Source organism: Hipposideros armiger, unplaced genomic scaffold (genome assembly GCF_001890085.2).
Source record: "Hipposideros armiger isolate ML-2016 unplaced genomic scaffold, ASM189008v1 scaffold_135, whole genome shotgun sequence".
Taxonomy (NCBI): domain Eukaryota; kingdom Metazoa; phylum Chordata; class Mammalia; order Chiroptera; family Hipposideridae; genus Hipposideros; species Hipposideros armiger.
Genome location: NW_017731485.1, coordinates 1,772,036 through 1,781,976, shown reverse-complemented (window position 1 = coordinate 1,781,976; position 9,941 = coordinate 1,772,036). Strand labels below are relative to the sequence as shown.

The 9,941-nt window shown below is 52.2% G+C and overlaps 2 protein-coding genes across 2 annotated transcripts in view; both read right to left on the bottom strand.

Annotated features, from left to right (window-relative positions):
* GGA2 (golgi associated, gamma adaptin ear containing, ARF binding protein 2) overlaps positions 1-871 on the bottom strand; it is a 40,690-nt gene extending 39,819 nt beyond the window's left edge. Inside the window, exon 1 of the mRNA XM_019649812.1 lies at positions 728-871. Within this exon, the coding sequence (XP_019505357.1) occupies positions 728-806 (79 nt within the window). The 5' untranslated portion in view covers positions 807-871. The remainder of the gene's footprint in view (positions 1-727) is intronic.
* A 7,779-nt stretch (positions 872-8,650) lies between these two features.
* LOC109386538 (probable glutamate--tRNA ligase, mitochondrial) overlaps positions 8,651-9,941 on the bottom strand; it is a 19,509-nt gene continuing 18,218 nt past the window's right edge. Inside the window, exons 5-6 of the mRNA XM_019649810.1 lie at positions 9,818-9,941; positions 8,651-9,469 (exon numbers count right to left, since the gene is read on the bottom strand). Of these exons, the coding sequence (XP_019505355.1) occupies positions 9,386-9,469; positions 9,818-9,941 (208 nt within the window). The 3' untranslated portion in view covers positions 8,651-9,385. The remainder of the gene's footprint in view (positions 9,470-9,817) is intronic.

Below are 9,941 nucleotides of genomic sequence, written 5' to 3'. Positions count from 1 at the left end.
CCTGTGTCTGAAATGTCGTCGCCTCCGCTGTCCACTCAAATGCTACGTCCGCTGGGAGGGTCCCCGGGAAAACCACCTAGCACGTTCAACAAACGCGCCCTTCCGCCCCTTCTAACACAGTCCTGTTCTCACCGGCTGGGACCCACTGAGCAACGTCTTGCCGAGCGAGGTCCCTGGGTTCCGCCTCTCCGTTCGCAGCACCTACAAGAGCCCACCCAGTACGAGGGGCACCTTCTTTCCTCTCTGCCTCTCAATGATCCCTCCTCGGGACCGCGGGGACGCGACCCGGCAGCAGTGCGGCCTGAGTGGACACGCACCAGCAGGAAAAAGGGGCGTTTTGTTCTGAAAGGCGGCGGCAGCAGACAGAGACCCTTCCCAGCTCCCACGGGCGCAGGAGGCCGCGCGTCTTGCACCGCCCACCGGGTCGGCCTGCGTCTGAGGGTCCTCATCGCCAAAACGGGGGGAACAATGGGAGCCGCCTCTCGGGGCGTGAACGGGGGTTAACAATGGCTGCAAGCCTCAGCCCCGTGCCGGGCTCGACGCACGTTCGCCATTCCGTGAACGTTTCCGCACCGTGACCGGAGAGTGGGGTGAGCGGACTCGCGGGGCGACAAGCCCAGCCCCCTGCCCCGGCCCCGCCGGCCTCCGAAGAAAGGCGCAGGGAGGCGGGAAGCCAGGCCTCACGTGCGGCGCTGGCCCCGCGCCAAGGGGCGGTCCGGCTACTCACTGAGCCACAGCTCCAGCGCCGCCGCCGGCCCCGGGGGCCCCTCGGCCGACTCGGTCCCCGCCGCCACCGCTGTCGCCATGAGCCTGGCCCCGCCGCCGAGCCCGCGGGCGCCCCTGCCTTCAGCTGCCGCCGCCAACTGGCGCGCTCCGGGGCTGCCGACGCGGCAGGCGCGGGTCCGCACGTGACGGGGGCGGGGGCCTGCTCGGACACGCCCACCCGTCAGGCCCCGCCTCCGCGCAGGCGCCGGGCGGGGGTGCTGCCTCACAGAGGTGCCCCCCACCCCCGCCGCGGGGTCAGAGCGGATCAAGCCAGCCTCCCAAGGCCGGCGCCCTCGGGTCTTCCAAAGGCAGGCTTGCCAATCAAAACACAGGACGCAACCGGTTACATTGGAACTTCAGATAATGAATAATCTTTAGCACTTTCATTCCCTCCACCTTTTGCTTTATTTAACCCGTAACACATTACCCCATCAATATACTAGAATCTATATTGTACTAGTACCTAGATATTTACTTGCTTATTTTGTTAAAGAATCATTTCCCCCAAAAAAGAGTCATGGTTCTTGTACATTGTGAAATGGACACGTGTTAAATATTTTAATTAAATGAGGGACCAAGCAGATGCTATAATCCATTGAAAAGAAGTCAGAAAAAGGGCAAATTTATATAGAATAGAGGAACGAAACAGCTGTGCAAATGGACGCATAAAGAGCTGCAGACAGAATTTGCATGTCTTTAGGCGAGAATGATTCACCTTGCTATCAGGTACCTACAAATAACAGAGCTGAGACCAGGGAAGGCTGGGAAGTGGAAGGGCACGGTGTCTTGCCCAGGCATCATTTTCCTCTGAAGCACAAATTCACCTCTATATCCCATGACCTGCTTCACCTAAGCAGGGGTTTTGCTTTATACACTTCTAGATCCCCAGCAGCTAGTAATCGTTTCCGGCACACTAATGCCAACAAATATTTGTTGACTAGCCAAACATACAGTGGAAGCAGTAAGACGCAGCTGTGGGATATTAGGTCCCAACCCTACACAAAGTCGAAAAGTACATTTGCTGTGCTGTCTCAGCTCCAAAATAAATCTGGCCACACACGTCTCCACCCCACAGGCTGCTGCCCAAAGCACCCTTGTGTGTGGACATCATCATGAAACTGCTGCTGCATGACAAGCGACTAAACCACTGTGCTGGGTTCTAAATGCTGCACCTTTTAGTTATCTTAGCAAACTCGGGCTGCTATAACGAAACACCAAAGAGTGGGTGGCCCAAACCATTGACTTTTATTTCTCACAGGTCTGGAGCCTGGAAGTCCAAGGCCAAGGTGCTGCAGATGAGGTTCCAGGTGAGAACCCGCTTCCCGGTTTGCAGAGAGCAGACTGCTTTCTTGCTGTGCGTTCACCAGGTGGTCTGGTCTCTTCCTCCTATAAGGGCACCAATCCCATCATGAGGGCCCCACCCTCGTGACCTCAGCTAAACCTTATCACTTCTCAAAGCCCCCACCTCCAAATCCCATCACATGAGGGGTTAGAGTTTCAGCATATGTATTTGAAAGGAACACATTCAGTCTATACACTATCCATGCAGGGAAAATTTTGGATTTCAATGAAAACTATGCTTTGTCTATAGCACACCTTTCTGTGTTATCTGATTGTGGTTCATCCGGAATTGCTTTCCATCTCTCTGGAGATAATGGAAAGCAAAGGAAGTCACTCTTGTCTAGGGACATGCAGATGAAATCTGCCCCAGGAAAACACACCCCTCTCTCTAGAAAAACCAGATTTGCTCCCATTTGCACCTTCCTTTCAATAGTCCTGAGCTATAAATGTGCGTGTTCTTCCGATTGTTTGTTCTCAGGAGGGGTTGCGTCAGTCATTCATGATTTCTTCATTCATGATTTAAATAAATCTTAAACACACGTTTGCCTCTTCAAAATTCTAAAATCTGACAACACTGGAGCTGGGTTTCCTTATTGCAACCAATGCCCGCCGGTGACTAGAGACAGTGCCCTCTTCAGGGGCAGCAGCTGTCCATTCTGCCAAGGACCATCCGTCACTTCCCAAATATCTCATACCTGCCTTACGTTCTTTCTTTTAAGCACTTCCACTCATTTAACGTTTTGGCATGTGGGTCAGTGGTTTTCAAACTAACATTTGTCAGAATCACCTAGAGGGCTTCTTAAAGCACAATACTGTGAGGGCCTGACCCACACAGTTCCCGATTCAGCAGGTCTGGGGTAAGGCCGAGAAGCTGCCTTTCTAACCGGTCCCCAGACGGTGCTAATGCTGCTAGTCTGGAGATCACAACTGAAGGGTTCAAGGATAAGTGATGTGGACGGAAAAGCGGCCACATGTTAAACCTGACAAGCTCGGGAGACTGAAAATAACCACAGAGGATGGCCACAGGATGGGGTGAACATAAAAATTCCTAACTAAGGTGGGTCATGGCGGGAAGTCACATCTTTGGCCTGTGGCTTCATTGACAAAGGTCAATCGTTACCTTAAGTGAGCCTGTCTGTTGTCCTTTTGCATTTAAGATAACATTCCCTTGGAAAGTAAGAGGAATCCCTTTCGGGACCCCCCAAGGGGCACAACCCACCACACCATAGCTGAAAGCTACAAAATCCCTCATTGTTACCTTGTTCCCCAAATACAATCTCTATGTGCTGTAAATAGCTATTAACTGCCCTGTACCCACCAATATAAAAAAAGTCTCTCCATTTTACTTTTATCCAAACCCAGAGATTTCCCCGCTTTGCTTTTTCCCCACCCCTTTAATCCACAACCAATAGACTTCATGTAACTCCTGTCCTTTGATTCTGATGTATAAAATAAGTTGCACAAAGGCCATTTTCTGGGGCATTTTCGCAGTCCGTTGAGACTTGCCATCAGTTTGGCTCAAACAAACTCTTACAAGCTTTCTCTTTGGCTGGATGTTTTTTCGTCGACAGTGATAAGGAAGTGGTTGGGGGTTCAGGGCAGCCGCTGGGTGCACAGGTTTTGGCTTCAGACACTCCCCCGGGAAGGCATTGTCACCCCCCAGGAGGCTTTCCGAGGTCCCCTCTCTAGTTCTCACACAGCCCTTCATGCCCAAGCTCCCCTCTGCTTTCCATTTATGTCCTGTATATGGTCCGTGGTTTGTCCCCCTTTCTGTATGGTGAGCTTTCATAGGGCTCTCCCACTGCAGTCAGGATTGGGAAAGGGGGAGCAGAGGGCAGAGCTGAGGGGACTCGGGCCTGGGGGGAAAGACTGTGACCCCAACCTTTTGTCCAGATATGCAGGACAAGCTGGAGATCCCCAAGCCAAACTTGTATTACCTTCTAAACTAAAGAAAACATTCATATCCTGTGTTCCACTAAAGAAAACAGTAACCACAAACAATGTGAAGTTCCTGAACATGGCAAACCGGTAGCCTAACTGGACAGTGACTGTGGCGGGACCAGCACCTGTGCCCTTGACACCGTCCTGACCATCCCATCCAACAGATGTGTATCTGGTCTTTCACCTGGTGTTCATCAGGCACCTGCTATGAGCCGGCGCCATTCTCAGCACTGGGGACACAGGTGACCAAGCAGATGAGGTCCCTGTTTTCCTGGACTTTACAATCTGACATGAATGGGTAACTGTACAATTACTTACTTACAAAATTTTTAACACAACCAATCGTGTGCTAGAGAAAAACACGAGGCGGGGGGTGTGTGCTGGTGACGAATTACAGGAAGAACTGAGAGGAAGTCAGAGGCTCCCCTGACAGTGGAGGGGACAGTGGAGCTGAGATCTGGAGGCGAAGGAGGTGACGGGGCAAAGCGGAGAAAAGCGGGTGGACAAGAGCATCCCAGACAGCCATCTGCTCTGAGGGCAGGAAGAAGGCAGGCTCAGGTGGCCGGGGGACCAGAGCAGAGGCGCATGTGTGGCACAAATGGGTCAAGTGCAGCTGGAAAGACCGGCCTGGGTCAGCGTGAGAGGAATCAGCCCCCTGCACGCCTCATTTCCGATCACCTCCATCCAGGGACCCTGCATCTGGGTGGGTCCCACTCACATTTCCTGTCACATGACGGCCTGAATGATCCTTTAAAAAAAAACACCAATCTGATCACGTCACTTCCCAGCTTAAACCATGTCAGTGGCTTCTCACCTTCCAACTCGGGTCTTCGCTAACTGAACCCCCACTTTGTTCAGGTACCCATAGCTTCCCAGCCTGGCCCCGCCCCCAGCTCTGAGTCTGACTGATCTGTGGGGTCTCCCCTCCCACTTCCCGAGCAGAGATGGGTTCAAGAATGGGGAAGTCAAGTAAGGGAGGGTGCTCTGAGGGAGAAAGTCGCAGAAAGCCACTCTGCCTGCCACCAGACCCCACAGAGGACATGCAGAGAGGCCGCCGGGCGTTAGGCAGTGAGCAGAGGGAGCCAGTCCCAGGCTGTCGGTGACGCTGGGGCCAGCAGAGCAGAGAGATGGAAGGCCCTACAGTCCTCACTGAATGCTTAATTAACCAACCCTGGAGCCGGCCCTACCCCTGAACTTCCTGTTATGGGAGATACTAAATCTTGTTTAAGCTGGTTTGAAACCTGGCTTTGTTATTTGCATCAGAAGGCACCTTGAAACTTTTCACCTGTCTGGGTTTCTCCTCTGTCTGGTTTCTCAGCCACTGCTACCACTCCGTCACCTCCTACCCATGGCTCCAACCACATCCTACTCTGTGAAGTGGTCTTTTCCATCCCTCTGCTTGAAATACCCTTCTGACTCCCATAGACCTGGGAAACTCCTATGCATCCCTTGGAACCCTGTTCACCTGTAAAGCCCTCTTGACAGCCCTGAACAGATGAAAAGCTTCCCTCTCTGGACCATGGTATCACCCAGAGAGTCCTCATTTTCAGAGTATTTATTATCCTGGTCCCTGGGAAGATAGAAATTTTATCATAAGACAAAAAAATATGAACTAATGAATAGACTTCTAATTTTAGTCCCCACTAAACATCACTCTATATTGAACCATTCCGTCTGTATTCAGTGCCCACTACAGGCAATGGACCAGACTGCTGACCACAAGTGCAAATCTTGCAAAACAGACAAGACTTCATCCCAGGGTCGATGAAACTGAAACTGGGAAACTGCTGGAAGCCGGTGGTTAAGCCAGCTGATGACCACCACTTCTGCCGAAACTGATCTAACGGATGGGGCCCTCAGACATTCTGTTCATCACGAGATCATTCCTTGACTCTACTGTGTGTCAGGCCACGTGCCAGGTGCTACGGTAATAACCAAGAAAAAGAAACACTTCCTGCCCGTCTTAATCCTACATTCTCTAGACAGACAGTAAACATGTACAAATACACTACACAATTTCATGTAAGTATTGGGAAGAAAAACAATAAAGCAGGATAAAGACTATACGAATCAGTCATTTTCTGGAAAAGGTACTCTCTAAGCTCCTTGGAAGAGAATCAGGCTCAGGGGAAGTAAGCACTCTCCCCTGGACCATGATCTTATCACATGACTGTCCCCCTGGCCGGCTGATTGGTCGAGGGCCAGGCAGCTGACCAAGCTAGGTCAATCAGATTCTCACCTGGGAAGTTGGGCGTTGGATTAGTTATGTAACTGGTGGTGTAGAAGAGAGATGGTTCAGCTTTAGGGCTGAATGTTAGTTGTTCAGTTGGTCAACTGCAAAGAGGAAGAGAAAGCCAGTCTGCAGAAGGAAGATGTGGGAAGAGACGAATTTAGAGACTGCGGTCTCAGAGGGGCACAAGTGAGTGCCTTGGGTCCAAATGGATTTCCAGGGACAGACTCCCGTCTCTCATAAGGTCCACCTGGGAGTCTCACCCCTTGGAGCTGTGCAAGTCCTCATTCTTCCAATGACTTCCTTTGTTTGTCCGAGGGCATCTCTATGCCTGGCAACCATGATCACCATTTCTAAGAATGAAATACCAGAGATGATGATGATGATGACAGGAACAGATAACACTTAAGATGTAAGTGCCTATCACATATGTCACCTATTTCAATCCTTACATCTCTTTGAAACAGGTGCAAATGTTATCACCATTTTACAGACGAGGACACTGAGGTACAGAAGTCACACAGTCATGGCAGGACTGGCTTTGGAGTCTAGGCATTTGGCCTCCATGGCTTTTACCGCTTCACTGTAGCCTCAAAAACACTGGGAATGGACCTGGGTTCTTTATTTAAAAACCCGCAGTGCAGAAGGTAAATGCTGCTTTTCACACGACTCACTGCAATGGTGGCACTTTATCAGCTGAGCGTTTCGATCACTCGCTGTGACACTCCCATCCCGACCACCAGCTGGTTTCTGGTACCTGTTCTTTCCGTCTCAGAAGCAGGGGCTCTGAGGTCATCCTGCAGTTAAGACCTGAGCTTGGACTCTGGATGGTCACAAGTCAGAGTTTAAAATCCTTGCTTTGCCTCATACTATCACCTCAGGGGAATTCCTTAAGTTTCCTGAGCCTCAGTTTCCCTATCTGTAACATAGAAATGATAATTATGTCTCTCTCGTGGGATTGCGAAGATTTAATGAGATGATGGACTGAAGCGTGTACCAGCAAAACCTGAACCCAGCTGTGGTTGTGCCTCATGGAAATGCACACTAAGTTACTAGCATGATTATTCTGTGTCCCCTTCTCCATCACCAGCACCCTGTTTCCATGGGAACATCTCCTCCATCGGACATCAACCCGAGGGACCACCTAGTCCCGCCTAAGAAATGGCACCGTGACCTCAGGGAGCCCAGATGCTCTTCCTGGGGAACCTTCAACCAAGTCACCCAACACTGAAGGGGAAGTGCAAACAGACAAACCGCAAAGACGAACTGGCATTCCGGGCCTGCTGCAGAGGCGCACAGACGGGCACCACTCCGGCTGCCGTGCAGCCGGGGCTCCGAGGTCCCCGGGCCGTCTTTCCTGGCCCTGGGTATGTGGCTTTCCCATAGACTGATGTTCCCACAAACTTAAACTCCCATAAAATTAAACTCTCCATAAACTTAAGTCTCCCATGAACTTCAGTCAGGCAGAGCGGGTCCCCATTGTTTGCAATCAAAGAGCTTCAGCTATACACTTCTAAAGCGAAGACAAGGTCTCTATGAAATTCAACAAGTTCTTTAACCCCCTCCGCCCCTCGTCCACTGGATGGGGGCGTGCATTAGCTCCCTTGCTGGGTAACTGATTATCCCCAAACCACATGGCTTCAAGGGATGAACGTGGATTACCTCCTAAATCGTATGTCAGAAATCTGGGACCAGCTTCGCTTCGTGGTTGTGGCTCAGGCTCTTTCATGACGTCAAGGCACCAGCCAGGGTTGTAGTCATCTGAAAACTGGCCTGGGGCTGGAAGAGCCACTTCCAAGATGGCACACTCACCTGGCTGCCGGTAGGAGGCCTTTGCTCCCTGTCGCGTGGACCGTTCCACAGGGATGCCCGAGCATCTTCATGACGTGCGAGCTGGCTGCCCGCAGAGTAAGGGAGCCCAGGAGACAGGACAGCAGCCACGCTGCGTCAGCCCTGCTCCATGTGAGTTCCAGGAGGAAGCGACAACTGGGAGCCGTCTCAGAGGCTGGCTGCTGTATGCGGGAAGCCTGGAGGCCCCGGGAGGTTTGGTAGTCAGCCCCCAGCCTCCTTTTACTTCAGCTTTTCCTATTCACACTGAGAACATTCACCTCAGAAGCCCGTAGTGTGACTTACAAGTAAAGGGGGGAAGGAGGTGGATATGAAGAAAAAGCTGCAGACAAGGCAGGGTGATGGTGTCCAGCCCAAGGACCAGCGTGGGGAACTGGAAAAGGGGAAGAGAGAGCATTTAGGGAAGGGAGACAAAGGCTGCCCAAGTCCAGGGACCAAGAGCAGTTAGTGGAAAACGTGCTGCAACTCGGCAGCTGAGGACCTTCCCTCCTTCAACCCTAAAGAAAGTCTGACGTCCAGCTCAGCCCTGCTTGTCAACCATCCTTTATTGCTCCAAGACCAGTTGGGGCCTGAGAACTAGGGTTCATGAGTCCAGGCTGCGGCCAAGCTGTGATGAGCTCAACTGTGTCCCCTCAAAACACATACATTAAAGCCCTAACCCCCAGTACCTGCAGCTGGGCCTTTAAAGAGATGATTATGGTTAAACTGGTGAAACTGGGCCGTTAGGGTGGACTGTAAGCCCATCTGACTGCTGTCCTTGTAACAGGACAGTTGGACACACAGAAATACTAAGGGCACAGACAGGTGGCTTTGTAAGGGCAGAGAAAAAGCAGCCATCGGCACGCCAAGGAGGCCGCAGGAGAAACCGAGCCTGCTGACACCTTGATCTTCGACCTCCGACCTCCAGAACTGTGAGACAATAATTTTCTGTTGTTTAAGCCCCGCAGTCTGTGGGACTTTGTGATGGCAGCTCAAGCCTCTGGACTGTTCTGTGAACCAGCTCCGAGCCTCTGCTATGTAACATGGGGTCAGAAGCCGACGCAAGCACTGACGTTCCAGGCTCAGGGAGGTACAATGGGACTCGGCGTCCCTGCCTGCTGTGGAGTCACAGCGCCCTGCACACACCCGGAGATGGCTCCCACTCAAGACTCCTTCCACACGCCTCCTGATGGGCCCCGGGCCTCCGGCTCCTCCCCTCCTAAGGCAGTCTCCACACATGCAGGTTCCTCAGGCCTCCTCCACCATCCTGCACAGCTTCCATCAGCTGCAAAGCACCTTCTGTATTCGTTCCCGCACTTCATTTGGTCCCAAGGACACCATCATCTCAGCTACAGGGGGTCCTTGCTAAGAACAAAGACAGAATACATTCCTAGGGCCTTACCCTGCCTGGAGAACTCATGCACAGCCTCTGTCTGCAGAAGCCATGCCCCAGGCCAACCCCAACACAGCCGAGCACCCCAGGGAGCAGAGCTTGCAGTTCACTGTCTTTAATTTCTGAGGCTGAGGCCCAGGAACCGTTCTTCCTGCACTGATATGTCTATTACCCCCAATCGACCCCCAGCTCCAGGGGAGTGATGACGTGTCATTCACCTCCGTATCCCCAGAGCTGAGCTGAGTGCCTGCCGATGAATGCTAGCTAAATGGACCAATGAGGGACCCCCGGGAACAGAGCAGCCCATCTGCCCGCCTCACCAGCTGTCCACTCAGCACCACTCGGAGGAGTTTCATCACGTGACTGTGTTTGGTGCCGTCCAGGCCTTCTGAGACCTTCTTCAGTTTGGCATTCAACGTGTCCTGAGTTAAGTTTGTGGCGGGT